The following is a 27,362-nucleotide window of genomic DNA, read 5'->3' as shown; positions in this document are numbered from 1 at the left end:
TGAGTTTTCCCAATTTGCTGGCATATTGAGTGCAGCACTTTCACAGCATCATCTTCCAGGATTTGAAACAGCTCAATTGGAATTCCATCACCTGCACTAGCTTAGTTCGTAGTGATGCTTTCTAAGGCCCACTTGACTTCACATTCCAGGATGTCTGGCTCTACGTGAGTGATCACACAATCGTGATTATCTTGGTTGTGAAGATCTTTTTTGTACAGTTCTTCTGTGTATTCTTGCCACCTCTTCTTAATATCTTCTGCTTCGCATGCTGCAGTTCATGGGGTCGCAAAGAGTCAGACACGACTGAGCGACTGAACTGAATTGAACTGAACTGAATACAATAGATGGTACATCCTTGGTGCTTAACACAATGAATATTTGTCCAAAGAATGAGTGACTTCTTTGGCAATTCCAGGAAAAGTTAGATTGGAAGGAGTTGTGGCAATCAGCCTAGGTTTTGTTAGGATTAGAAATAGACTCTTGAACAAGGGGATAGTGTTGGGTGAGTTAAATAAGAGGAGACTGGTCACAGGGTTGTTCTACTCTCTCTCTCTTCTGGAGCTGATAAAGAGGTAGCATGTGCCAAGAGAGAAATTGCTTCCTCATCCTGCACTATTTCACTCATCCTTGGCTAGCTAGGCTTTCTCCATGGGGCTGGCTCTGTAGTCTCTCTAAATCCAAGGGGACCGTGGGAACCTGGGGCTAGGAAACCAGAGCATCCAAATTCTTTTTGTGAACCATGGTCAGTCTGTGGCTCTAGGTCTGTGATGCTGTCCCTATCTTTGAAGTCCAGTTTCCTCATCTACTCACTGTATATGTGGGATTCTTAAATCCCACCTCACCTCCTTCTCTGCTTCAGAGCCTTGGATCTCCATTTCTCTAATTTAGTCCCTAACTCTCAACTCCAACTCCCATCCTGAATTAAAGTGGAAATACTTTCTCTGCCCTCTGACTGTTGGCCAGTGACCATGGTTCTTCACCCCATGGACCTCTCCTCCTGACATAGCAGCTGGCTCTCCATGAGCCAGTGATCCAAGAGAGAGAGGAAAAGCAAAAGTCACTGTGTCTTTTAACATCAGAAGTGATGAATCACCAGATGCCGTTTTTTTTTTAATTTACTAAAGAAATATGAATTTTGCATTCTATCCTGCATTTGAGAGTGATATGGGGAGCTCCCTGGTGGTCTTGTGGTAGGATTTGGTGCTTTCAGCCCAGGTTCAATCCCTGGTCAGGGAACTAAAATGTCCACAAGCCCTGCAGGGCAGCACAACTTCTGCCCTCCAAATACAAAAGTTTCAGGTAATAAATAGTAGTAGTTCAGGTGATACCTGGGTATGGCAAAACTTGTGCGGATAGTACTGAATGAGGTTTGTTGCCCCCCTCCCCAGCCCAGTTTTATGTTGAGAGAGAAGACAGTTTGTAGTTTTAGCCTCATCTTGGTTTTACTGCAGGCACTAACTGGAGAGGATAAGTTGAAATTTATAACTAATCCTCTCCTGTGAGATTTCCTAAGCGTTTCTCCTTTATCCAGAGAAGGAAATGACAACCCATTCCAGTACTCTCGCTTGGAGAACCTCACGGACAGAAGAGCCTGCTCGCTCCAGTCCGTGGGGTTGCAGAGCGAGAAACGACTGAGCAACTAACACACTTCTCCTTTATCCAGTGAATTCCTCACGACTGGTGGGGAGTCTTGTAGACATATTAGTGAATCTGGGAATGAGAGGGAGAAATCTAAGCTTCCCGCCCTATTCAACTGCCAATTAAAACCAGGTGTTGCTGGTAGATACAGTATAGTGGGGGCAAATGGCAAAGGAGAAATGAACATAGTATGTGCATTTCCCAGTCTCTGAGTCCCTGATACAAGGCCAGAGTCTGTGGCTTTGGGGTCCTCAAATACTTCCAAGCTACATATTTAGAGCTTCTGTGGGCAAATGAGCAGGGCCATGATTTTTGTACATACTGGATGTGGCGGCTAGTTTCTATATTGGAGTTTGGGATAGGCGAACAATATGTTGGAAGGGAGTTTAAGTTGTTCTCGTACATTATTTCGTGCACTCAAGTGTTCAAATAGGTGGTTAGTTGGGAAGGATCCTAAGTAATACCGGCGTTTTGTTCCAGTCTTGGTAACAGCACCAGTCGGACCATCTCAGTCCCCGCGAAGCCGCCCCACTCTGTTCCCCCAGCCTTCCCTCTGGGTGAGTGTGTGTCCCAAACCGTCCCCGTATGAGGTCACTCTGCCAGGTCACGTGCCCGAGCCCTCGGGAGTGCCACATCGCCAGCCGCACCCCTCCATCCCCCGACCCTGATCACGTGACCTGGCCTACTTTCTCTCCACCCGACCTAAAGACTTGCTCGGAAAGCCCCGCCCCACGCAGCGCGCTCGGCCAGCGAACCTCCCCTTCTCGTCCTCCGGAGTTCCAGCGTGGCCCGGGGCCACATGTGTTTCTTCCTGACCAATAGGAATCGGCGCCCGGGCGGGAAGGGGCGGGGAGGAAAAGAGGACTTCGTTACGCCGCGAGAAAGGGGCGGGGCCTGTAACGTCGTACTGAACGAGGGGACGCAACGGAGGCAGGCCGGAGCCGTTGCCGTCGCCATGACCCGTGAGCATTGAGACCCCTTCTCTCCTTGCCCTTTTTCTCCCCCTTTACCCTGAGCACGACTGCCGAACCTCGGTATTGACCTCCTCTTGGCTTCCCCAGGGAGACCTTTCTCCGGGAGCGGTCTTTAGCCACCCTCACACTCGGAGCCCGGAAATCGACCCTTTCCCCACCGCCACTTCTTGAGAACCTCCCCCCAACCCCCCCGCTCCTCGGCAGGCAAAGGCCCTCCTCGATTCTCCGCGGTGTGGGAAGGGTTGCGCGCCTGTGATAGACCCAGAGCCCCCTACTCCGGATCCCTGCCCATCCCCCACAGAGACCCAGATCGTCTGCAGACACCGCCACTACCTGTCTGGGTCCGCAGGCTGCGCCGAAATTCGAAACACGCCTCCAGCAGGCTCCTCAGAACCGTCCTCTGCCCACTCTCCAGTTTGACCTGCCCCGTGGCAGCTCCCCCCCTCACTTCCCCCGCCGAATCTGCAGCCCAGGCCCCGAAACGGGCCGGTGTCGGCGCCCCGGGAATGAAGTGTGGGAGCCTGCTGGTGTCTGGTGAGGGGAGAGGGTCGCCGGTGTGCGGCCGGAAAGGCCCTCGCGTCTCACCTTTAATTTTTTTTTCTCTAGGCGGTAACCAGCGCGAGCTCGCCCGCCAGAAGAATATGAAAAAGCAGAGCGACTCGGTTAAGGGAAAGCGCCGAGATGACGGGCTTTCTGCTGCCGCCCGCAAGCAGAGGTAGCCCCAGGGAGGGGAGGGGAGGGTGGGGTGAGACCTGGGTTTAGACCGAGGGTTGTACCTGGAAAAGTTAGCTCTGAGCTTTTATCTGGACTAGCCGTGAGGGGCAGAGTGCATCGTTTCCTCTAGGGTTTTATTCCTCTCACCCTTTAAATTGTTCACAGCGTTACAGGAAGGGACTGGGACGGGTGCTGCCCTCGGTCTGGTTTCTGAGTGCCCCCGGGTCTGACCTTAAGGGCAAGGGCAGGGAGTTTCACATTTCAAATGCAGTAGTGGTTATGACAGCCCCGTCCTTTTGGCCCTCCTTGCTGTTCATTTGCCCTGCCTTCTCCCAACCTTCTCACTGGTGTGGCGGGGTGTGGTACTCAGCACAGAATAGCCTTGGGCCTGTGTGGCCAGACTTCTGACCCCTTGGGCAACAGCCAGATAGAGACTGATTGCCTTTTGAGCCTCAGCTCTCTTCCTCTTGGTCTCATAGGGTGGGAATACGGCAGCCGTATGCTGAGTTTTGTCCCATCCACTTCCATCTTATCCTTTGTGCCCTTCATACCCCTGCATCTTGTCCTTTGTGCCCTCTGGTACCTCCCAGTGCCCCATCATCTCTACCCCTAGGGACTCGGAGATCATGCAGCAGAAGCAGAAAAAGGCAAACGAGAAGAAGGAGGAACCCAAGTAGCTTTGTGGCTTCGTGTCCAACCCTCTTGCCCTTCGCCTGTGTGCCTGGAGCCAGTCCCATCACGCTCGCGTTTTCTCCTGTAGTGCTCACAGGTCCCAGCACCGATGGCATTCCCTTTGCCCTGAGTCTGCAGCGGGTCCCTTTTGTGCTTCCTACCCCTCAGGTAGCCTCTCTCCCCCTGGGCCACTCCTGGGGGTGAGGGGGTTACCCTTTCCCAGTGTTTTTTATTCCTGTGGGGCTCACCCCAAAGTATTAAAAGTAGCTTTGTAATTCCTTGAGCGCCTGGTTTGACTGGGGATTTGGGGGGATGGGGATGGAGGAATGGCTGCCCTTTCCCACCAAAAGGGAAGGGAATTTCATACTCCAAAAGGTGAATATGTAGGTTAAGTTTAAACATCACAGAAAAATTCTTTATTGTACTGCAACAGACAGATATTGTGTGTGGTAGAGAAATCCTTTAAGAGCCGTAGGGACTTCTTTTTTGTGGTTTTTGTCCCCCATTCAGACCTGGAACATCACCCTGAGGAAGGAGCTGAGGCCCTGAGAAGGAAGGCTGCAAGACCTAAATTTATGCTCCCTCTTCCTCATTCTTCCTCAGTTTGTTCCTATGCTTGAAAGTTGGCCCAGACCCTGCTGTTGACGGAGTTCCTGTGGTTAGCTGCTCTCAAGTGTTGACATTCTCTTCTGTCATTCCTCATGGAATGAGAGTAGATTTTCTCTTCCCATTTCCTTTGACCTCAACATCAGGATTAAAACTTAGGGTAGTCTCTGTGCGCCTTTCTTCCCATGTCCTGGTTTGTTCTAGAGTTCTGGGCTTCTTACATCCCTGTACCCAGGGGTGGACTCCTGTTTTCCTTTTTATCGCCAAAGGTAGCGCCAAGTCTTTGGTCCCCTTTAGTCTTTCCCTGCCCCCCTCTCTACCATGAGAGCCAGGAATGAGCTGGTGCCACCCTGTCTGCTGGGTTAGCAGTGATTCCTGAGCTGCTGACTTGGAATCAGGCTCTTGAGCTGGATTGAAGAAGTAATGGTAGCTCCAGTGAGTCAGATACTCTGCCCAGGGTATTAGGGTGTGTGTGGCCATTTTTTTCAAGTCAGACATACTACTGACTTCAACTTAAAGGGAGGTAACTTCCCATTGTGTCTTTGAGGAATCTGTTGGGCTGGACAGCTCCTGTGAGTTAAGACTAGGGGTACATATTCAAGGGAACTCCAGTTTGTTTAAAGTACCTAGATTGGATACTTGTCATCTGGCAATACTGACACGATGACAGTGTCGCCTGAAGAAAGGATGCTGGGGGTCTGGGGTTGGGGACCGACAGAATGGTGCAAGTAGCAGCCCCAGATAGAGGAGTACACAGGCCCAGCATGAGGCAGCCTTGACCCAGAAGGTAGCCCAGCTACCTGTGATGAAGGTCTTTTCCAGCTCTGCTCCCTCATAGCTGTGGAACCAAAGTCTCTGGTTAGAGAGTCTGCAGGGCCGTGACTCTGAGCTTAGAGCTAGCCTACTGACCCAGCAAAGAATATGGTAGACTCGTGTGTCTGGGGAGAACTCAGGACTGGCCTTGAAGTGCTCTTTTCCCTAAAACAACTAGGTTTTCGGAAGAGTATCCCAGGCCCCCCTCCATCCTACCTGAACCAGTTGGTGAGGGTAACCATGACATAAAGTGATGCAAGGAAGAAGACGAAGTGGAAAGCAGAATAGCTGTAGGAAAGCTGCTGGACTTGCATTGGAGGAGCTGGAGAGGTCTCTTGGTCAGCTGGTCTCACAGCCACACCTCTTGGCCCTGGAGAGAGAAAAGAACTGCTGGTAGCAGAGCTGCTGAAACACCTCTTCCCTTCCCCAGCCTCTTTCACGAAGGCATTTGCACTCTTGGGCATTCTGCAGAAATCGACACTTACGGATCCTCACTTGACACTTGCCTTCCTCTGGTGCCACTGTTTCAGGGCAGCAGAAGCAGAGTGAGGGCTTCTGTAAGATGAAAGGCAGCATGTTTTGGAAAAAGAATGTCTGGGAAATAGTACAGGAAACTCCTCTTTAAAAAGATGGGTGTGGTGTGACAAGTGGAGGCACACCTGGGTTCAAATTCTAGCTCCAGTATATGACTGGCTATGGGAACTTTGGTAAGATATTTAACCTTCTGTGCCTCAATTTCTCCATTTGTAAAATGGAGCAAACACCTACCTCACAGGGTTGTTGTGAGGATTAAATTAAATGAGATTGTGTATGTAAAGTATCTAGCACAGTGCCTAGCATGTTGTGGGTACTCAATAAAAGGTAACAGCAGCTAGAATCTGAGCATTTTGGGTAGAGGTTGATAGGATGTGTGTGTGTGTTGCTGTGTGTGAAGGGGGTTGGGGTACTGGGGATACTAAGCTATCCATCCTCACCTGGAACTCATAGCTGTAAACCTTGATGATCCACAAGGGCCCAAATACCTCAGCCAGGTAAGAAGCCTCGTTGCTGAGAAGAGATAGTTCTCAAGTTGATACAGTCAAACAGCAGGAAGGTTACCTGATGGCATTTACTGCCAGAGGGTCCATATTAGTAACTCAGGAGGGTAGTGATCTCCCAAAGCCCCTTTCCCCAAAAAATTTTGAAATTTTTTCATGTGAGGGCCCTGAAATCTTTTGTGCTTTTAAAGTTTCTCAAGTCATTTCCCCTGTCCACTTCATCTCATACAGATCATCTGACAGGTGCTATTCTTAGAAATTGTTTTTGTTCATGGGGAGCTTTCCTCTTACCTTCCTTTAAAGTTTAAATAAACCATGGCCCCAGACTATCTCCTAACCATCCCTGTCCTTGTGAGCATCCTCCCTTCTCACACCTTTCCCTTGACACTTTTACGCACCAAGCAAAAAGCACGCAAGCGTACATGATGCCAGCACTCATCACTGCCAGAGAAGTATCTGGTGTGTGGGATTCCATTTCACTCAGGCCAGGCAGGCACAGAGTGTGATTCTGTCCTTGAAGGATTACTGAGAAAGGGCAAGGCAACAGAAGAGAAAGATGAAGAGAACAAAGAGCGAGGTATTTGGCCAGAGCGAAAAAGGTTTTAGCAGGGGTAAACCTTGTTAAGAATCCAGGTCCTTTCCTTACCCCTCTCTGGAGGACGGCTGGATAGTGCAGAGAATGTCAGGTACATGATATAGCAGCTGATGATAGAGGCTTGTAGAAGGCCAGAGTGAGGTTGCTCTGGGAAGAACGGAAATCATTGCTTTAGCCTACTGGGTACTAGTTTCCTCAACTCCTACCCTCGTGTGCTTCTGTCTCCCCACCCTTTGGAGGAAGCAGAGAATGGTTGAGATTAGGGAGGCAAATGAAATTTGCTATTTGGGTTTCCCCGGTGGCTCCGTGGTAAGTCTGCCATGGGAAAATCTCATGGACAGAGGAACCTGGTGGGCTGTGGTCCATAGAGTTGCAAAGGGGTTGTAGAGAGAGATGACTGAAGTGACTGAGGATGGTGGAATTTGCTATTCTAAAGGCCCCCCAAATCTTTAATGCTGTAAGGCATGTACCCACTGAGGCGGATGCAGGGAGCGATGGAGAGGAAGGAGAGGAGGCCGCAGAAACAAAGGTGCAGGCTAAGCAGCATCTTGTTGAGCAGGCAGCCGGCTGGGTGTGTGTAGTGGTGGAACAGGAGCGTGGCTGCTGCACCCGCCATGCTGTAGAATCCCAGGGTGGTCAGCAGCACAGCCAGGAACCAGCGGCAGTCTTGGGCTGCACCTGTTTGCCTAAGAGTGGGAAGTGGGCAGTGGCTTGGGGCTCCAACTCTTGTTTTTACCCATTATCAGCTATTCCCCCTCTCCCAGAAGACTAGTAAGACTTGCCTATCCCACCTGGCCTACAGCCATCATACTCCTGAGTTTTTCCATACTGCTTAATTGGAGGTTTCCGGATCATCAACCTGTCATGTCCTTTGCCCAACCTGACTGGGTCTAGTAATGTCACATTTCCCAGGAAGCCTTCAGGGTTATGTGCTCCTTACCAGTTCTTGTTCCAGGAATGAGCAAAAGCAGTAATAAGCACCAACTGCAGCAGGATGAACGTGAAGCCACCACATATGCCAATGTAATGCCAGGCTGCAAGTGAGGCACCAGTAGGAAAATGTAACTGATCATATCATTACCCCCGGTCCTCTTCCTACCTTTTTTGTTTGGTTGTGCCGCAAGGCCTGTGGGTTCTTAGTTCCCCAAACAGGGATCAAATGCGCATCCCTTGCATTGGAAGCATTTGGACTGGCAGGGAAGAGTTTTTTCTTAGAACATCTTTTAACTTATCAGGATGAAATCTTTTAACTGATCAGGATGAAACAGAACGTACCTGGAAAGAGATGCTCATCAGGGATGCAGAAGGCAACAGCACAGAGACCTAGCAAGAATAGCAGCTTGAGGAGCCAGAAACTGGTTAAGAGGGAAAGAAAATGTCTCAGAAAAATAGGCAAAGGAGAAAGCAGAACTATAGGAAAAGGGAGAAAAGAGACTAAATAGAAGAAGGGAGGAACCGACAGCTGATCACAGCCTGTTCCAAATTCTGACCCTGATAACTAAATGACATCTGGACAGTGTTCTAGAGTTGACAGGGTTTGCATATAGTAACTCCCCTGTTACCTCCATTTCAGAAAACTAGAAGATCAAAGAGGGTAAGTGTGTGGCTTGTGGTTACACAGCAAGTATAGTGGAAGCAGGGACTTAAACCTATTCTCTGTCTTTTTACAGTGCTATGACTTCATCTGGAAATTTCCTTTACTCAGCTTGTGTCTACTTCCCTCCCTGTCCTCTCCCCACCCAAAGAGTACACACAGACCTATTATGTAGCTGTGCTCTTAGGCTGTTGCGGGAGTGGAGGTCGATCAGCAGCACAGCCTGCAGCAGGTGGAAGGTGGCAGTTCCTGCACATATGCGGTATACAGCCCCAGAGCCGCTCAGCACTGGGCAGTGAGAGTGGCCAAACAGATGGGCACACAGCCCTGAGGGCATCTGGATCTGAAGGGAAGGTACATGTAAGAAATGGCTGGACAAGTTGTCATGCATAGAGGAGTACCTACCCGTGGGTACGTCCACTCATCTGTCCCCTACCCTCAGTCCAAATCTCGTTTACCTCAGACTTTGTCCTGTTATCCTTTCCCACTGCAGCCCAGCCTCCTCCCACGTACCCCATGTGCCTTGCCCCAGACTCTTTCCACCACTGTCCTTGACAGCAGGAGGCAGCAGACTGCTGAGGTCCCCACGTGGAGGAGGATGTAGAACAGGCGGCTACAGGGAGGCTCTGTGAGAGGGGGCCACCTCGAAGGGCAGCAGCAGGTACAGGGAACAGGCCCACAGCAGGACACCTGAGGGTAGAGCAGATGCAGGGCAGCAAGGGAGAGACTTGCTGAGGATAGGCTTACATCAATACATTTGTGAGGTGAACCCATGAGGCTGAATTCCAAAATTTCCCCCTCCCCGTCTTCCCTCATTTAGGAATTCTCAGACTGTCTGGTTCCAAGCTATTTAGGATTGCTTTCCACTGACGTCAGGTAAAGCTTTCATCATAAGAGCTTAACATAAGTGGCAGAACTTCCTAAGAGCCTGTCACATCTGGCCTCTTAATCTTTCCAAGACCTAAACATCTGGTACCAGGAACATGGGAGGAGAGGTCTAGACCCAAAGAAGCAGAAGGGCCTCAGCAGTAAACGGCAGGTCTGCCATGTTTACCAGCTCCCGTGGGTTTTCCTCCCAGCTTCAGCCACCGTTCCCTTCCCCTTTTCAGCCAGCTCTTTCTCTGGGGAGTTCTCTGCCCACGTACCCTCTCACCTGATAGAAGGGAGGACTCACTATGACACTGTTGACTCCCCTGCGTTGCGGTGCCAGGCGGAGGGAGGTGTTGGGACTTGTGACCGCTTTTGCACCCACCATCCTTATCCCAGGGATTAAGCCCAGGTCCACCAGATGGAAGGCAGATGAGAAGGTAGCTTTCTTTCGTCCTCAGCCCATTGGACTCCTGCAATCCCGGGCTGTTCACCCAGTTTAAGGCAGAATGGGGAGGGATACCAGGAGAACACCGACCCCCCGGGTCGTGGAAAATGCAGATATCCCTGTGAAACTACTTTCTTCCCAGGGCCCTTGGGCTTCTCAGGCTGTTCTCCCCAGATTAGGGAGCAGTTTGCCTATCTGGTCTGTAGATTAGCATTCTTAATTGGTTTAGGATTACACGTCATTCATCTTGAACAGAGTTCCTTTGGTGTGTGGGCTGGACCTAGTTTAAGAAAGGCTGGGATGGTCTGCAGTGGTGACGGGTTAGGTCCGGGACACGGCCTGGCGGAAAACACTGTACAAACCCGAAAGGAAGTCAGAGAGCCGAACTGCTTTGCTTGCTGAAGCTTCTAGAACCAGCGCACTAAAGAAGGTGTGGCCCAGGGCCAGCCCCGCCTCCCCACCATCCCGGCGGAAGTTGCGGGGCAGTTGCCGGAAGTCCTTCTAAGGCGGGGCCGGGCCTGTGGGGCGGCGCGTGGGATCGGTATGGCGACGGAGGGGGACGTGGAGCTGGAGTTGGAGACAGAGACGAGCGGTCCGGAGCGGCCTCCGGAGAAGCCACGGAAGCATGACAGTGGTGCGGCGGACCTGGAGCGAGTCACCGACTATGCGGAAGAGAAGGAGATCCAGAGTTCCAATCTGGAGACGGTGAGGTTGGCCGGGCAGCGTGTCTGGGCGGGATGAGAGCAGACGGGGCTTGGAGGCCGAAACGGCAAGCCTGGTTCCAGGAGGGGCCCGCATCCCGCTGGTGGGAGGCGGCGAGAGGGAAACTGAACCGTCCCTGGGCCCCTCCGCTTGATGGAGACGAGGTTTAAAATGGGTCTTAGGTGCACAGAATTGAACTAAACGTAGGCCCGGGTTCTTGGTACTCTCGTCCTTGTGAATCCACACCTCACTCGCTTGTTACTGGTATTTTAGATTGTTAGGAATTGTGAGTAGCAGAGCAGCAACTTGATCTGTCTTTCCCATAGGCCATGTCCGTGATTGGAGATAGACGGTCCAGGGAGCAGAAAGCCAAACAGGAGCGGTAAATCTTACCTACCTGCCCCACTCTTTACCCGAGACAGAAAAAATCCATCGTTAGGCTTTTGTACTTCGTACCGTTCAACTCTATCACCAATTTCTGCAGACCTAAGATTTACAACTTGACTGTTGTTGGTGGAAGGAAAGACCTCCTGGCAACACCTGCCTACTATAAATATTCCAGGGGATGGGGTGCGATGGGATGTTAGGCGAGGGGGAGGCCTTTTGTATTATCAGTCAACAATATTTATCAAATCATTTATTTGTAAGGCGCAACTGGGAATGATCCTTTCTGGGAGTTTATCGTGGAGGTAGAATGTGAGGACTAACGTACCTGAATATTTTCAGGGAGAAGGAACTGGCAAAAGTCACCATCAAGAAGGAAGACCTAGAGCTGATAGTGAGTAGTAATGCCTAACTACTGTGTGGGTGGGGAATATGTCTTTTGTTTCCTGAAACAAGTGGAGTCTTCACGTTTTGCTGGCACCTTATTGCCCAGGCGGCTTTGGTAAAATCCTTGATCCTTTCCCTGCAGATGACAGAGATGGAGATCTCCCGAGCAGCCGCAGAACGGAGCTTAAGGGAACACATGGGCAACGTGGTGGAAGCTCTTATTGCCCTAACCAACTGATTTGGGTTTTCTCAGACCCATTGGATTAACTTATTTCAATAAAGATGTCTTTTTTTTTTTAAGTTGCAGTTTTATCTTTTGGACCAAGTATAATAACATATTTTATTTTACTGTGGGGAGTTACATCTTGGAGTAGAACCCTTAATGAACCTATGTTGAGGATCAGTGTGGAAGAGTACCTCATGTTCAGATGTTAGGTAGCAGATCAGGCTCATCCATATGACCAGTTCTCAGCAATATTCAAGGTGCACTAATACCCCATGGCATGTGTCTCTAGGGTAGCTCACCAATAGCTGAAAGGCCAACACCTGTCTAGGAGCCACTGTATACAGATGTAAAGTCCCCAATCCAGTTCATAAGCCACTGTGAGTTACAGTTTAGGTATTGAGGTGGGAACATGGTAACTTCAATAAGAAATTATCAAAGGTTATGTCTTAGAATTAATTTATGAAAAGATTTTAATTGATTTAATTCTGAACCACAGCACTTACACCTTAAGATTCCATTTTCTAACAGAGAGAAAGCAGTTTAAAAGTTGATCAAGTTTGGCCAAGTCACCCTTGCTAAGCTGCTGTTTCCTCAGCTGTAAAACGATACATATCTGATAGACTGTTTTAAGTGATGAGCAGGTGAGTAGCTCTGACTTTCAATGTGACTCTAGGATAATTCGATTGTGTCTCCTGGCACATACAACAGTGACTTAGTACATCTTTGTATTTATTACCTCATAGTAATTATTTGCACTCATATTTTTATCCTAGGACATTTAGGGATTTATGAATGATTCTCCTAGTGGGGCATTTAAAGATTGTGAAAAGACCTTGCCCTTCTCATTTTTAAATGCAATATAGAGCTAAGTCTTCCCACTGGTTAAATGTCATTCATTATAACCCCTATGCCTCCTAATATTCTGCCATATGCAGGGTCGTTATGTAGTACGTATTAAATGAAAAATTTAACTGCCAGTGATAGCCAGCATGATGTCAGTACATTGCAGCTCAAGAGCACTGTGCCCTCCTTGGTACATGAGCCGGGCAAGCGGGTACTGGTGTGCTGCTTGGATTCCGTGTTTTGTGTGTCCTGTTTTGATCTATATACAGCTACAATTTAGACAGCAATGACAATCACATATTTGCTCACGGAATAAATCTAGGTGCCACTTACAATATAGCTTATCTAGCATCTGTGCTTGTTCCTGAGGTGAAAGGGTATGATTAAAATGTGAAACATCCTTTGCCTGACAATTCCCTGCTGTCTTTTATCCTAGTTAATAGATACTTGTCAGCTTGTACATTTTATTTCTGATATGCTAAAAAACCTCTTGGTGTATAATTTTTTTATTTCTTGACACTTGCACATAAATGGATCAAAAAGTATGTTTGCCTAGAAAAATTTACCCAAAAATGCAAAACAGGTTTTCAATGACTTTAGACTTCCTGTAAGGTAGAAATAATACATTGTCCACTTACATGCCCATCCATGTTTCTAACCCAAGCTCAGAGCTGGTAAAAGAAACTTGCAACAGTCCCAAGTGAATATGGGAAGCCGGAATAGTAATGACATTCAAGATTTCTCAGAAAGAGTCCTAAGTGGGAGCCTCTAATCCTACCTGGATGGTGCTTTTTTTTGCAGGCTTCTCAGCATGAGTCCAAACCTCACAAAGCACTTTCAATGACTGGGTTTGCCCAGTGCCACAGGTATGGCAGTAGGTTCAGCAGGCTGGATACAGGGGCCATGTGAATAGTAGTAAAAACAAATCAAGGACCAGATGCTGAGATTTCCCCTTGTGTCCCACAGCTGCAAGAATAAGTAGTTGAACTCTAAGTAGTTTTCCGCTTTTTGGCAGATGGCCGTTCAAATACATCTCGTACTCCGGCTGCCTTTTGTTTAAAGAACTTTGTATTCTGGGCACTCTCTTGGCCCCATGCTGAGTCAAAGGAGGTGGTGTCTTGATCCACAAGGTGGGTGTATTTGGTACGACCAGAGCGTCCAAAGTTCTTGACCTGTATGGATAGATGATGAGTTATACCACCAGATTTATCATGGTCCAGCCTCAATACGTTACTTTTCTCTCATGTCATTAAGGTTGCCCATACCTGCATGACTTTGGGAAGAATGGTTTTGTTGAAATGATCCTCCAGGGTAGGTGCGCTGAAATCTCTCTTGTATACTTCTTCATCTTCATCCTGTAAAAAAGAGTCTTATCAATCTTGTAGTTTTATTTCTCATGTATCTCTCATTTTTAAAACCATTTGTTTTATTTATTTGGGCAGCATATGGGAGCTTAGTTCCCTGACCAGGGATCAAACCCACACCCCACCCTAAAGTTTAAGCACAAAGTTGTAACCAATGGACCATCAGGGAAGTCCCTCAAACTACAAATTCATTAAAATTTACAATAAAGGATAAAAAGAAACCAGAGGGCATTGAATCTACTGAACCAAAAGCTTACATCAAGTTGAGATGATACTCCTTTTTTTCCTTTGTGTTGTCTTTTTCCTTCTTAAATGAAGCTATTTCCTAAAGATTGGCTATATTCTTTTCACTCAATATGTTCATTCACTCACATGATTTCAACTTCATACAGGCCTCTCAAATCTCCAATCCTGATTCTCCTACTGCCCAATATATATCTTAGGTATTGTTGGGATTTCAAACTCACAACTAAAGTGAAAACCAGATCCCTGAAATTTTCCAAATCAGCCTCTTCCTAACTCCTGTAACAGGACCAACATTCTCTCTAGATAACTTATTACTTTGGTTATTACAGTTTTTCCCTGCAATCAACCTTACACATTTCTTTAGATTAACGTTTCCTAAAACACAACCCTCATGCCTTTCACTAGTGCTAATCCAAATAATTTGGAAGCAGTCCTTTTCATTTTATACAGGGTTAACAGACAGCTGTTTTGACTTTGGTTTTTATATAAAGAACAAAGATCATGGCATTACAAATAATGGTTAGATAATTAACAACTTTTGGGTCAGATTTAGTCACTTTCTGTCCGCTGAGAAGGAAGTGAATTAAACTTAAATCAGCCAAACATGAGTTAATGTAAAGCTCTTTGCAGAGCTTGGTTTTCTCATAAACAAAATCTCTCAGCTATGAAAAATTATATCTAAGTGATCTGAGGGACCTAAATAGTCTAGTCTAGTATAGATCACTCTCTCTTTCAGTTCCTCAATTCTGCTGTTACATCATTTCCTCCTGAGAGCTGAGGCCAAAAGGGAACAGTTGCTGCCATTTCTGAAATCCTGTTGCCAATGCTTTTCTCTGCTGCTGCTGCTAAGTCACTTCAGTTGTGTCCGACCCTGTGCAACCCTATAGACAGCAGCCCACCAAGCTCCCCCGTCTCTGGGATTCTCAGGCAAGAACACTGGACTGGGTTGCCATTTCCTTCTCCAATGCATGAAAGCAAAAAGTGAAAGTGAAGTCGCTCAGTCATGTCCTACTCTTAGCGACCCTATGGACTGCAGCCCACCAGGGATCCATGGGATTTTCCAGGCCAGAGTACTGGAGTGGGGTGCCATCACCTTCTCTGAATGCTTTCCTCTATTTGGTTTTATATTCTTCACAGGGAAAAAGCAAATGAGAAAGCTGACCATTGGTAAGTGGAAGTAACATCCCAGGACTAGGAAAATGAGGGGTTATTCCAGTCTCTTTTCATTTCTTACCATGAAGAAGGCACCCCGGTGATAATACTTCTGTAGGAACTTATATTTGCCCTTAACAGCTTTGTTGGTAATGACTTTGCCATTTGCCCGAAGCTCAGCTCGCCTCTCTTCCTCAGTTAGGTTTCTCATTCGTTCAATTTCTGCTTTCTCCTTTTCAAGTCTGTTCAGAGAATGCAAACCATTTATTAGTTTCATTTTAGTTTCATAAAGACCCAGTTATCTGAATATGACACAGTCCCACCTCCTTTCAAGCATTATTTATCTTCATTGATTCTAGTTACTATCTGTTAGGAATTAAGATCAGAAGTTTAATAAATAAAAAGGTCAGGTAGTCTTCATTATGCTCACAAGACCAGGTACTGAAAACTTCTGAAAGTTGATTCTAGTCTTTTTGAGGTTCAGACATACTACTACTGCTTGATTTTATAACATTATGAATTTCCCTTCCCTGAAGAGCCTTCTTTGTTTAAAAAAAAAAATCAATTTAATTCTGTATAAGACTTGACTGGTATTTTTTAAATAATGTGCTTATATATCACAAACTAAGGGTCACCATCATTAACTAGACTGCAGCAGTTTTAACCTTTTTTAGGGGTGGAGAGTCATAGGTCCCTTTTCTTCTTCTTCAAAAAAAGCATTCCTAGTAGTTTTTAGGAATGGGTGGTACAGCTCCAAGATGATTTTGGTCTAACTGAGTGTGGTAGAGGAAGTGCATAGCAACCTCCAAAATTGTGAGAAATAAATAATTGTTTTAAGTCACTTACTTTTGGGTTGGGTTGTTACGCAACAACAGAAAACTGATTACAGCAAGTAACTAGTTTGTGTCTACTAGGAAACTACTAAAGGGAGTATTAGCTGCACTCTTATCGTGGAGAAACACTGACAAAATGTGTTTCTCTTCCCTGATTCTATTATAATAAGCCACATTCCACTTATGGGGAACACACCTAGCTCTAGGAACCTTAAAGAAAGCTAGAATGGAACTCACAGTAGGTGTGGAGCCTAAGAGCTACCCTACTAGGAATATGACCACCCAGTGGTATTAAGCTCTAAGCTCATCCTATTACTCACGCTTCTCTGTCTTCTCTGTCCCTCTTGATTCTCTTTAATTCCCGAACTTTCCAGGCCTCATATTCCTCCTCATCATTTTCATCATCAGTATTGAGTGCATCCAGGGCAGCCAGAGACCGCTTGTTCTCCTCCAGCTCTTTCTTGGTTTCCTCCTCTACAATCTGGATAGGGAGAACAATTCAACTGTTGGACTTCCTCATTCTCCCTCAGACAGACCGAAACACACAACTCCTCACGCTCAATCCTCACAGCCACGCCCAGCACCTTGAGTGTGTACTTGCGTCTCTCCTCAGCCATGTGTTTGGCCTCCTGCTCCAGCTCCTTCTGTTTCAATGCTTCAGCCTCACGTTCTTGAACCGTCACCCGGTCCTTCCTGCAGCACAGAGGTCCTGTTAATTGCCCAAAGTCCTTAGAGTAGTGCTCCTTGTTCCCTAAATCAAGTCTCATTCAAACCAGACAAAGCCAAATGGTCTCTGGCTCTATTATTTGCAAAGAGATAAAAGTGGGAATCATTTCCGGTCTTTAGAACATCAAAATTCCATCATCTTTGAACTGCCTGAATATCAAGAAACCTGCTGGACTGTAGGATTTCTAGCCATTAGGAAAGGAATAGGAATTTGCTCTCAAGTTTGATTTTGTATTTAAAATAAGACCTTGGCAGGTCTTTTCTTTAAGTGGGAAAGGAGATGTGAAAACTAACTCAGACTGCCACCAAGATGCGTGTGTGCATGCTGTCGCTTCACGTGTGTCTGACTCCTTGCGACCCCATGGACTGTAACCTGCCAGGCGCCTCTGTCCATGGGATTCTTCAGCAAGAATACTGGAGTGGGTTGCCATGCCCTCTCCAGGGGATCTTCCCAACCCAGGGATTGAACCCATGGCTCCTGCAATGGCAGGTGGGTTCTTCACCCGCTGAGCCACTTGGGAAGCCCAACACCAAGATACTCCTCAGCAAACACTCTGCTGAGCTGGGGCACTGGACAGAAGACTTTAACTTAGTCCCTACATTTCAGAAGAGCATGAGCGAGAAAAGAGGCTTCCGTCTTCAGACCCAGAAAGCAGTAATTATGTGGATTCAGGCCTGGTTTGTGACATACTTACTTCCGAATGAAGACGGGCTTAAGGCGAGGCTCCATCTCATCCTCACTGTCTGTGTACTCCTCATACTCAGACTCTGATTCGGACTCCTCCCCAGAACGTCCCTCATCTTCCACCTCCATGACCTCCAGCTCTTCATTTTTTCTCTCCTGCGCTCTTTGGCGCATCATGCCACGACGCCGTTCTATTTCCTATCAAGTTACATGTCCAAGCCAGTCAGCCAAACGGTCTGTGCACTGCAGTGGCTTTTTATTCTTACCTCATCAAGCTCAACAAATTCTGGTTGAGTATATGCAACTTAGTACCACTCTATTTCAACCCTATCCAAAACAAGCAGGGAACACTGGATCCGACTCCTGCCAAAAGCAGCTATCTTGTGCTTCTAAGGCCTCAACAAAGGAGCACTGGCCCTAATTTCTTCTTCCACCCAGAAAGAACTTCCCACTTTCCTCAATCATACCTCTTCATCAATCTCTTCTTCCTCTTCTTCACTGCTATCTTCTCGTTCCATGCGCCAAGGATCTCCTTCTACTTCGGAGTCACTTTCTCCAACCACTTCGGGTTCCACTATTTTCCGATGTCGAGCCAATCTGAAAGACAGTGTCTGACTGTAATACCAACCTCACAAAAAGGACATTTCCTTAGTCACAGAGCATCAGGACATTATGTTTCCTTTTATTAGTACTGAAGCCTTGAGATGAGGAAACTGAGGTGCAGATTAAAGAAACTAACTCAAAGTGTCAGAAGAAATAGTCAAGTTGGACCTAAAACATTACATGTATGCTGAGGCACCCTGGGGCACTGTAACAAGCTTAGATGGGTGCACTGGGATATATTGTAAAGCTCAAAGTAGTTGAGTTTCAACAGCAGATCACATTATGTTTCCTTTCAATGGTATCGTGACTTTATAAAACTTTTTTTGGGCTGCTGTGATAAAAAGCAAGTTCTGCATGAAAGTCAATACAGAACAGGAAATGAGTGACTGTGCCAAGGTGACTCCAAGGTTTGAGAAGTTGTTAGTGCCCAAGAAGCACACAAACCTCCAAGGTAAGTAATTGTGGTTATGTAAACATGAAATAAAAATGTTTTTTCTTTTATAGGTATTAAAGTTTTTAAGTACCTAAGATGCTAGGACATAAATATTTATTAAATCATTTGGCTCTAAGTACTTAATAAAATAAAGAGAATTGTTTGGGCCCAGAGGCTCTGCGAAAGAACTCCTGAGAACGTGAACTGTGAAAGTTGGGAACCTCTGGCTACTCTGTAAGGTAATGTCTCAGTCAATACAAAACACACAAAATCCCTCGTTGGAAGGGGTCCCTTTCCGACATGAGACCACTCATCAGTCCTTTTCTCCTATTTTATCAGTATCATTTCTCATTAGCTTTTAGAATACCTACCTGGAAAAGATCAATTTCTCAAATTTTAGAAAACATCTCTGTGCGAAAAAGACCCCACAACAACCAGCAATCTGTGCTTTCAATCCCCTTAATGAGTCATTTTCCAAACCCCACTCTGCTTTAGTTTCCTGGCTTGTAAAAATGGGGATAATCATACCCTCATAAAGTCATTATGTGGATTACAACAATTAGTTAATATACCAGGAACAGTGCCTTGTGCACAGGAAGTGCGACTCAAGTATTAGCAGTTATTGCTGGGTTCATGCCCAGGATAACATAACCCTCATCATTACCTCTCCTCCACATCTTCACTAATACGGTTCTGCAAACGCCGCAGCCGAGGGTCACTAGATGAATCCTCTTCCTGTTCCTCGGGCTCTGCTTCTTGTTCTTTGGCTTTCTTAATGAACTGAAACTCTTCATCCTCCTCATCTGAGGACTCCATAGGGGCATAGTCTGGCCTCTTTCCCGACACATAACGTTTTACCTTCACTTTTTCCATCGAAATTTCACCTGGGTTAAGAAACAGAACTTACGTTTCAGTAACCTCTTTCCCAATGTCTTTCAACCCTTGGCCTTTCCAGGTAAAAAAGCCCTGTATTCCTGGCAAACCAGGTCCAAGCAGGAGAAGGAGCTCTGACCCAACCATCTATTCAACTACATCTTTTTCCTACAAAGGCCAAGTCATGAGAAGGCGTTCCTGTGAACACCAAAACTAATGATAATGAAGTTTAGCTTGGGTATAACAAGTGGAGGAAGGGTGGGGAGTGAAACAAGACAAAGTCCCTCCTAATAGGGAGACTACATCCACCTTAACTATATGCTTAAGTGAATTGTTTGTAACAGTGCCCAGCACACAGTAGGGGTGACTTAAGTGGGAATATAAAACTAAAACAGTGTTCATTCTTTTAGTTCCTCAAGAATTTCTCTGGCAGTCTTTATATAATCTATTACCACATAACTCCATCTTCTAATCTTTATTTCTACCTTTTCTTTTAGCTTATGTGCTACCAAACCTGCAAGAGTAGATTATCTGTCTTTTACAACAATTCCAATGAACAGAAAAACAGTGAAAACTAAGCAAAACATTTTCTAAGATGAATACAACCTGGATAACCAAGGTGGACAGTTCAAGGGAAAACTTTAGGTGGACTTTATTTACAAACATAGATACAGGCAACATAAAAACTAACCAAGAAGCCCCTCTAAGCTATAGGGACATAATTAAAATTTAGCCCAGGACTACAAGGATGGCTTAACCTTAGAAAATTAACAGGGGGAAAAGTAATGTACTTTTTAAAGTTTATATACTTACAGTCACACAATCTTAACAACAGATACAGCAAACATTATATTTAATGTTAAAATATTAGAAGCACTCCTTTAAAAAACAGTAGGCATCATTAGGTTGTCCCTATCATACCTTCTGATCAACACTGTATTATGGTTTCAGGGCAATAAGAAAAGAAAGAGATAAAAGGTAAGAATTAAAAAGGAATAAACTGCCACAATTTGCAGCCAATATGATTACTTACGTAGAAAATACAAGATAACCAGAGAAGCTTAAAAAATTCAAGTAGGAAGTTGTATAAATGCTAGATAAAAATAAATGTACCTGTACATTGGCTACCTATAAATTGGAAAATACAGAAAATTCTATTTACAATAGCAACTAATCTATAAGATACTAAGGAATAAATTCAACAAGTGATGTGTGAGGCTATAGGAGGAAAAATATAAAATATAATTGTTTTAAAGATATAAAAGATCAAAATAAATGAAGAAATGTATCATGTTCAAAGATGAGAAGAGGGCAACTGTGCCCAAGTAAATCAATAAATGAGAGTCCCTTGGACTGCAAGGAGATCCAACCAGTCCATTCTGAAGGAGATCAGCCTTGGGATTTCTTTGGAAGGAGTGATACTAAAGCTGAAACTCCAGTACTTTGGCCACCTCATGCGAAGCGTTGACTCATTGGAAAAGACTCTGATGCTGGGAGGGATTGGGGGCAGGAGGAAAAGGGGACGGCAGAGGATGAGATGGCTGGATGGCAACACGGACTCGATGGACGTGAGTCTGAGTGAACTCCAGGAGTTGGTGATGGACAGGGAGGCCTGGTGTGATGCGATTCATGGGGTCGCAAAGAGTCGGACACAACTGAGTGACTCAACTGAACTGTGCACTATAATTTTAATGTAATTTCATTAAAAGCTGTTCCCAGGCTGATTCTAAAATCATATGGAAGAACAGGAGGTCAAAAAGAGCCAAGACAATTCTGAAGAACAAGGTGAGGTAAAAGACCTTAACAGACACCTTGCCAAAGAAGATATACAGATGGCAAATAAGTATGTGAAAAGATGGTCCACATTTTGTGTCTTCGTGCATGCTCTGTGGCTTAGTCGTGTCCGACTCTTTGTGACCCCAGGGACTGTAGCCCGCCAGGCTCCTCTGTCCATGGGGATTCTCCAGGCAAGAATACTGGAGTGAGCTGCCATTTCCTCCTCCAGGGCCTCTTCCTCACCCAGGGATCAAACCTTTGTTTTCTTCATTGGCAGTATTGTTTTAAACCACTGAGCCACCTGGGAAGCCCTTATATGTCTTCAGGGAATGCAAATTAAAAAAAAAAAATACAATGAGATGTTGCTACACACAGAATGGCCAAAATCTAGAGCTCTGACAATACCAAATGCTGGTAAGAATGTGGAGCAACAGGAACTCTGATTTACTGCTGGTGGGAGTGCAAAATGGCACAACCACTTTGGAAGACAGTTTGGTGGTTTCATATAAAACTAAGCATACTCTTACCATATGATCTCATTTCTGCTCTTTGGTATTTATACAAAGGAGCAAAACACAAAAACCTGCACATGGATATCTATTTTAGCTTTGTTCATAATTGCCAAAACTTGTAAGCAACCAAGGTGTCCTTCACGAGGTGAATGGATAAGTAAACTATGGTACATCCAGATGATGGAATATTACTCAGCAACAACAAAACAAAAAGAGCTATCAAGCCATGAAAATATATGCAGGAAACTTAAAATGCATATTACTAAGTGAAAATACTGTGTGATACCATAATGATGGATATATATCCCTATACATTTGTCCAAATCCATAGAATGTATATCAGAGTGAATCTTAATGTAAACTACCAACTGAATGATAAATGATGTGTCAATGTAGATTCACACTACCCTAGTAGAAATTTTTACACAAGTGCACTAAAGAGACATGTTTAAGCACTATTTGCAAAAGGGAAAAAAGTAACAAAACGACAACTAAATGTCCCTCAACAGGGATCAAACTGTGGTTTAATTATACAATGGAACTTATAAGCAGGTAAAGGGGCTTCCCTGGTGGCTCAGAGGTTAAGAATCCACCTGCCAATGAAGGAGACACCAGTTCTATCCCTGGGTAGGGAAGATCCCCTGGAGAAGGAAATGGCAACCCACTCCAGTAATCTTGCCTGGGAAATCCCAAGGAAGAGGAACCTGGTGGGTTACAGTCCCATGGAGTCCCAGAGTCAGACAGGACTTAGCGACTAAACAACAAGCAGTTAAAGTGAATGAGTAAGATCTTCAGGTATCCAAAGGACACTTCTCCAAAGTCATGCTGACCTAAGGAAAAAACAACAACAAAAGGCAGAATGCACAAAGATAGACACTATATTTAAAAGATAAAAAAAAACGGACATTATTTTCCAAATACTTTACTGAAAAAACTCGGACTTTCAGTCTGACTCCCCAAACAAGTACAGTTTTCCTTCATCCATCTGCACTCATTAGAATCCTACCCATCCTTTAAAGATCAGGTTAAATATTCCAATCTGAAGAGATTATTCCTTCTCGGTCCTCCCAAAGCATTTCGTTTATATCACCTATGTGACAGGTTTTATGGGTGGGAAAGACCATAAACTTGTTCAGAATGTGCCTATTTTTGCATGTCTCACATCTATAGACTATGAGTTCCTTACACCACTGTTTTACACCATTTTGTATTCAATTTAACAAATACAGTCACTGCGATGGCTGAAAGGGATAAAAAGTTTTAAGATAGAGTTCTTGCCTCAAGTAGGTTACTGACTTACGATGTAGTAGACGGAGGTGGACACGTAATTACAATGATACGAGTTATAAAAGCACCATAAACAGACAATGGACAACAAAATGTATGCCACCAACGCCATGCAAATAGCAGGCATTCAATATATTAGCTTAACTTATTGGTGGAGGAGAGAGCACACAGGTTCTACTAACGAGATGAGTTCTAAGTAGCAACGCGATCGGATCCGAGTTTGACGGGGAAAGTCGAAGAAATAGGGGCAGGGTCTTAAGGATCGCTGGGGATAAGGTGGTGGGGCCGGGGTAAGTTTGGAATATCCTGACGAAAGAGATAAGATCCGACTGGAAAACCGCTCAACACAGTACCTTTCTCATTGCGAACCGGGACGGCCCCAGCCGTTGACTGAATGGGCGGTTGTTTCATGAGTGAGCTTGGGACCGACATGTTGACGACAGCGGCGGTGACTCCCGAAACTCGACTGATTTCAAAGTGAACAGCTACAACGTCAACGAACAGATAAAATCCTCTCCTCCTAGGACCACTGGAAACTGCTGCGCGACTGATAGAAACACCACCTTCGGCTGAGCTAGAAAAACCGGAAGTATACGACCAGAGGATTGTGGGATTGTGGAGGACTTCTAGACGCCTACGACTAGAAGGTGGAGTCTGTTACTGCGCATGTCCATAGGCTGCCCCAGCGTTCTCAGTCTCGCCGTGTTTGTACACGTCTTCCCGGCGGGAAGTTGGTTCCACTGGGATTTGCTGTTAAGACCCTGCGACGAGGGAAATCTCAAGTAAAGGTTTTGTTCGTTAGGTTGGTCTAAACCCGAGTATTACAGGGTAGTGATGAATAATGAAACTCAGGAGATAATGAACTGCAGTTTGTAAAGATCGTCAAATTTGAAAGCTCAGAGTTTAATCGGAATAGAAATCCCGTTAACAGCACTTGATTAGCTCAGTTGATGAGGCTGAGCGGATTGTGGTGAGGTATTTTTTGGTCACTTGAGGGCAAGTGGTGGTAATTTAGGCCAGTGGCAAGAAAAAAAAAAATCCCCCAAGCAGCTTAGAATAGTGCCTGAAATCCGAACACTATTAAGCGTTCCAGTTCTGTCCATTTCTGGAGACTGCCTATTATAACATATTCCTGGCTGGAATGTTTGTCTATGAGTCCGTAAGTAATTATTAAGCACTTGTGTTTACATCACTTTAGATCTCTCTAAGGAGTATGGAATGTTGTTAAAAGGCTCGTGTCCTCCAGGAACTTGAATTTTATTTAGTAAGTCTTAATGGGAGGCCCGGAGAAGGCAATGGCACCCCACTCCAGTACTCTTTGCTGGAAAATCCCATGGATGGAGAAGCCTGGTAGGCTGCAGTCCATGGGGTCGCTGAGGGTCAGACACGACTGAGCGACTTCACTTTGACTTTTCACTTTCGTGCATTGGAGAAGGAAATGGCAACCCACTCTAGTGTTGTTGCCTGGAGGATCCCAGGGACTGGGGAGCCTGGTGGGCTGCCGTCTATGGAGTCGCACAGAGTCGGACACGACTGAAGTGCCTTAGCAACAGCAGCAGCATTGGGAGGCCTGGCGTGCTGCAGTTCATGGGGTCGCAAAGAGTCGGACACGACAGAGCGACTGAACTGAACCGAAAGGGTTTATAATAGAATAGGAACAAATAGCCCCAATTTTCTAGGTGGATCGTGTTTAAAAACCAAAACAAAAAACAGGCTAGTTGGTAGAAAAGATTTTATAACTGCTGTGTAGGGAGAGAAGGGACAGTGTGAGCAAAGTTTTGAAGTCCAGAAATATGGCATATATCAGGTGCTGTGAAAAGTGATTTTATCAGTAATTTTTGAGTCCAGGAGTGAAAATTGCTGAAGGGAACTTTCCTGAAGGTACTGTTAGTAGCATTACTTCTCAAGTGGTTTCACCTGTTCTACAATTGGGCCTCAGCTGGGAGAAGAAATAAAATTGGGCAAGTCTCAATCAAAGAACAGTGCAGGACACAAGTTTTGAGCTACAAAGGACTGTAAAAATAGAGTTGATAGAAATTTGTATTGTAAATTTATCAGCTCCAAAACTATGCTATCCTGAGGGAGTAAATCTGACCGGGAAGGCAATTCTTTCTGCTCTTGGCAACCCAGAAAATAGAAAACAACAAAACAACTTTTAATATGGCAATGACTATAAGAAATAGTGTCCTAAAATCTTATTTATGATGCTTTGTGATACAAAAGTTATTTAAAACTTTCCCCCTGTCCTTGGATTTTCTTAAGGCCATCACTAGAATCTTAGTTAACTGGTGGGTGAAGTTTAAACCACCTTATCAGTTCTTGGGGTGGGGGGGGGGAATCAAAATACTTCCCTTCCTAGGAGAATACGACAGCCATAGGGCATAATTTTCTGGTGGTGGTGGTGGGATCATAAGGAATCATCGGGTCGAGGTAAAACCTGCAGGTTGATTTCATTTCTTCTCTAGTTCATCTGGCAACTAAAAGCCCCTAAATCTTTTCCAGGCTCACATTGCTAGGCGAGGTGGTTTTTCTTTAGGAGAAGCGCGAGTGTTTTTCAAAGTAAAATACAGGCATCAGCAGCGTCAAAAACCACCGGGATCCAAGGTAAAAATGGCGATTCGGTCCCTTCGCTTCCCTAAAGAATTTGAGTTTGGGGTGAGGCTGGCAAGCTTGCGTACCTAGGCGAAAATGTAACGCCCCGTGCCCCTTCCCGCTCCCGTCGGCTGCGATCAGCGCCCGCCTTCGCCGGCGGAGCCTCCAGGGCGCGGGGCTCCTCCTCGCCCCTCCCATCTCCACTCTTCCCCGCCTCTCGCCGCCGTCTTGGCGGGAAGACGCCAGCGGCCACGCTGCGGAAAGATGTCTGGGTCCCGCGCGGAGGCTGAGCAGAAGGGGGGCTCCAGACAGCGACTTCAGGTGAATGTGAGAAACGGCTTGTCCCTTTCGGGTGTGTTGCTGCCTCATTCTTCGTGAGGGATATGCCTGGCGTAGGCCGGGGAGGACTTGCCAACCGGCACCGCCTCGCTGCAAAACTATTTCCTGCTCTTTGGGGCATCTCTCAGTGTAACGGGTTTGGAGTTTTTCCCGGGTGTTGCTTCAAAAGATAAGCGGGGATGCCTGTCCTGGTTTTCCTCTATGGAAACGGGGCCCTTAGCCCCAAGGAAGATGCCTGTCAGTAACCCCAGAAATAGTGTCAGGCTGGGATCAGGAAGTCTGTGTTTGTTTTTGCGGTCATTTTGGTCAGTTTCCCACTCTTGGAACAATTCCAGTTACTCAGTTTCCTCAATAACAAATTGTAGTCGTTTTTATTATTGGTCTGGCAGACTCATGGGTCAGTGCCCAGTATAATAATTCATTTAATGAACTAGGTATCTAGAATTTGGAAGGAAAAAAGTTTCCTTACAGGCTGTCAGCTGGGATTTATGTTGTTATTATGAAATAGTAAGATCTGTGGGACTTCCCAGGTGGTGCTACTGCTAAAGAACCTGCCTGAGAATGCGGGAGACAAGTGGGTTCAATCCCTGGGTTGGGAAGATAACCCAATAGGAGGGCATGGCAACCCACTCCAGTGGTCTTGCCTGGGGAAACCCATGGATTGAGGAACCCGGTGGGCTGTAGTCTATGGGGTTGTAAAGAGTAAGAAAAGGCTAAGGACCTGGAATTTTAATACTCTTTTCCTTTATTGACCTGAATAGGTGAATGAATATAAGGAAAACCAAAACATCCCTGATATATCTCTGAGACCGATACAGACTACAGTTTTAGGAAAAACAGCTAAGGTGTATCTTGTCCCCTTTTCACTCAGTAACTACAATACAGGCCAACTTAAGTGCCCCAAATCTCTGTTAGATAAGAATTCTAACAGTGAAGTGACATGTAAGAAATCTAAGAAAGCTGAAATAAAGAAAACTTGCAGAAGGATTTTAACTCCAAAGATGGAAGCCACATCTTCCAAGGAAGAATCCACTCTGCAAAAATCATCCTTGGATATTCATGCTGAAAGCAAGTGGCAGTACAAGAGCCCTTCAGAAACAGTGGTTCTCAGTCCTGATGCAGAAAGCAGCCAGGAAGGAGACAGCGATGAAGACACCACACCAGACCTGGTAAGGATCTAATTACTAGCTTATTCAAATTTTCATGTTTAAAAATTTGGAGTTTTGTTAAGCTACGGTTATCAAGGGCCTCTTTAGCTTAAATTATTTTATTATTTAATTTAAGTGAAATTTTATTTTTTAAATGTACAACAGATAATTTCCTTGGTTTTATTTGGCTGTTTTTTTTCTTTTTTGGTGGGGGCTCTTGGTTTTGATTTGTGAAGGAGAGGATTGACTTTGCTTCTCTTACTTTCTCAGTTTGCTGCACTTATTTTTGCGCT

At 45.6% G+C, this 27,362-nt stretch overlaps 5 protein-coding genes across 8 annotated transcripts in view; 3 read left to right on the top strand and 2 right to left on the bottom strand.

Moving 5' to 3' along the window:
- Positions 1-2,359: 2,359 nt before the first annotated feature.
- SERF2 (small EDRK-rich factor 2) lies at positions 2,360-4,281 on the top strand. Of its 2 annotated transcripts, none has more exons than XM_040256651.1 (3): positions 2,360-2,600; positions 3,219-3,327; positions 3,940-4,281. In XM_040256651.1, the coding sequence occupies exons 1-3, from the start codon at positions 2,438-2,440 to the stop codon at positions 4,001-4,003; spliced, it is 336 nt and encodes a 111-aa protein (XP_040112585.1). In that variant the 5' UTR covers positions 2,360-2,437; the 3' UTR covers positions 4,004-4,281. The 2 variants fall into 2 exon arrangements, with proteins under 2 accessions (XP_040112585.1, XP_040112586.1); XM_040256652.1 differs by having other exon boundaries at positions 2,492-2,600; positions 3,917-4,281.
- An 810-nt stretch (positions 4,282-5,091) lies between these two features.
- Positions 5,092-9,898, bottom strand: SERINC4 (serine incorporator 4). The gene is made up of 12 exons (XM_040256653.1): positions 9,797-9,898; positions 9,157-9,333; positions 8,808-8,986; positions 8,325-8,404; positions 7,990-8,083; positions 7,524-7,735; positions 7,101-7,196; positions 6,853-6,979; positions 6,392-6,464; positions 5,924-5,972; positions 5,634-5,787; positions 5,092-5,442 (listed from the first exon to the last, which is right to left on the bottom strand). The coding sequence occupies exons 1-12, from the start codon at positions 9,896-9,898 to the stop codon at positions 5,247-5,249; spliced, it is 1,539 nt and encodes a 512-aa protein (XP_040112587.1). The 3' UTR covers positions 5,092-5,246.
- On the top strand, positions 8,770-11,743 carry HYPK (huntingtin interacting protein K). Of its 2 annotated transcripts, XM_040256649.1 has the most exons (4): positions 8,770-10,663; positions 10,987-11,042; positions 11,387-11,438; positions 11,574-11,743. In XM_040256649.1, exons 1-4 carry the CDS (start codon positions 10,502-10,504, stop codon positions 11,667-11,669), a joined length of 366 nt encoding a protein of 121 aa, XP_040112583.1. In that variant the 5' UTR covers positions 8,770-10,501; the 3' UTR covers positions 11,670-11,743. The 2 variants fall into 2 exon arrangements, with proteins under 2 accessions (XP_040112583.1, XP_040112584.1); XM_040256650.1 differs by lacking the exons at positions 10,987-11,042; positions 11,574-11,743 and having other exon boundaries at positions 9,463-10,663; positions 11,387-11,446.
- Positions 11,744-12,109: 366 nt separating this feature from the next.
- MFAP1 (microfibril associated protein 1) lies at positions 12,110-23,609 on the bottom strand. Its single transcript, XM_040256647.1, has 9 exons — positions 23,344-23,609; positions 19,207-19,426; positions 17,974-18,103; positions 17,517-17,704; positions 16,680-16,788; positions 16,416-16,576; positions 15,345-15,504; positions 13,766-13,855; positions 12,110-13,672 (listed from the first exon to the last, which is right to left on the bottom strand). Exons 1-9 carry the CDS (start codon positions 23,420-23,422, stop codon positions 13,490-13,492), a joined length of 1,320 nt encoding a protein of 439 aa, XP_040112581.1. The 5' UTR covers positions 23,423-23,609; the 3' UTR covers positions 12,110-13,489.
- Positions 23,610-23,662: 53 nt separating this feature from the next.
- The window catches only part of WDR76 (WD repeat domain 76), a 50,850-nt gene continuing 47,150 nt past the window's right edge, over positions 23,663-27,362 (top strand). Inside the window, exons 1-3 of one of the 2 annotated variants that reach the window (XM_040256646.1) lie at positions 23,663-23,792; positions 25,493-25,594; positions 26,683-27,090. In XM_040256646.1, coding sequence (XP_040112580.1) covers positions 26,923-27,090 — 168 coding nt within the window. In that variant the 5' untranslated portion in view covers positions 23,663-23,792; positions 25,493-25,594; positions 26,683-26,922. Of the gene's footprint in view, positions 23,793-25,492; positions 25,595-25,779; positions 25,904-26,682; positions 27,091-27,362 lie in introns of those variants that run through there. The other variant, XM_040256645.1, reaches the window with a different exon arrangement.

The sequence above is a fragment of the Oryx dammah genome, unplaced genomic scaffold (assembly GCF_014754425.2).
Source record: "Oryx dammah isolate SB20612 unplaced genomic scaffold, SCBI_Odam_1.1 HiC_scaffold_16, whole genome shotgun sequence".
In the NCBI taxonomy this organism is placed as follows: domain Eukaryota; kingdom Metazoa; phylum Chordata; class Mammalia; order Artiodactyla; family Bovidae; genus Oryx; species Oryx dammah.
The sequence above is the reverse complement of the archived record's forward strand: the minus strand, read 5'-3'. Positions and strand labels throughout refer to the sequence as shown.

Excerpts from the sequence above, each read along its gene's own strand:
- MFAP1 (XM_040256647.1), bottom strand. The coding sequence starts at position 23,422 with ATGTCGGTCCCAAGCTCACTCATGAAACAACCGCCCATTCAGTCAACG. Across the intron at positions 18,104-19,206 it reads AGTGAAGATGTGGAGGAGAG|ATTGGCTCGACATCGGAAAA; the intron begins GTAATGATGAGG and ends ACTGTCTTTCAG. Across the intron at positions 16,789-17,516 it reads AAGCCCGTCTTCATTCGGAA|GAAGGACCGGGTGACGGTTC; the intron begins GTAAGTATGTCA and ends TCTGTGCTGCAG.
- SERF2 (XM_040256652.1), top strand. Across the intron at positions 3,328-3,916 it reads GCTGCCGCCCGCAAGCAGAG|TGCCCCATCATCTCTACCCC; the intron begins GTAGCCCCAGGG and ends GGTACCTCCCAG.
- HYPK (XM_040256649.1), top strand. The coding sequence starts at position 10,502 with ATGGCGACGGAGGGGGACGTGGAGCTGGAGTTGGAGACAGAGACGAGC. Across the intron at positions 10,664-10,986 it reads AGAGTTCCAATCTGGAGACG|GCCATGTCCGTGATTGGAGA; the intron begins GTGAGGTTGGCC and ends TCTTTCCCATAG. Across the intron at positions 11,043-11,386 it reads CAGAAAGCCAAACAGGAGCG|GGAGAAGGAACTGGCAAAAG; the intron begins GTAAATCTTACC and ends GAATATTTTCAG.
- SERINC4 (XM_040256653.1), bottom strand. The coding sequence starts at position 9,898 with ATGGTGGGTGCAAAAGCGGTCACAAGTCCCAACACCTCCCTCCGCCTG. Across the intron at positions 7,736-7,989 it reads CATTCCTGGAACAAGAACTG|GCAAACAGGTGCAGCCCAAG; the intron begins GTAAGGAGCACA and ends TCCCACTCTTAG. Across the intron at positions 6,980-7,100 it reads CAGCCGTCCTCCAGAGAGGG|TAATCCTTCAAGGACAGAAT; the intron begins GTAAGGAAAGGA and ends GCCCTTTCTCAG.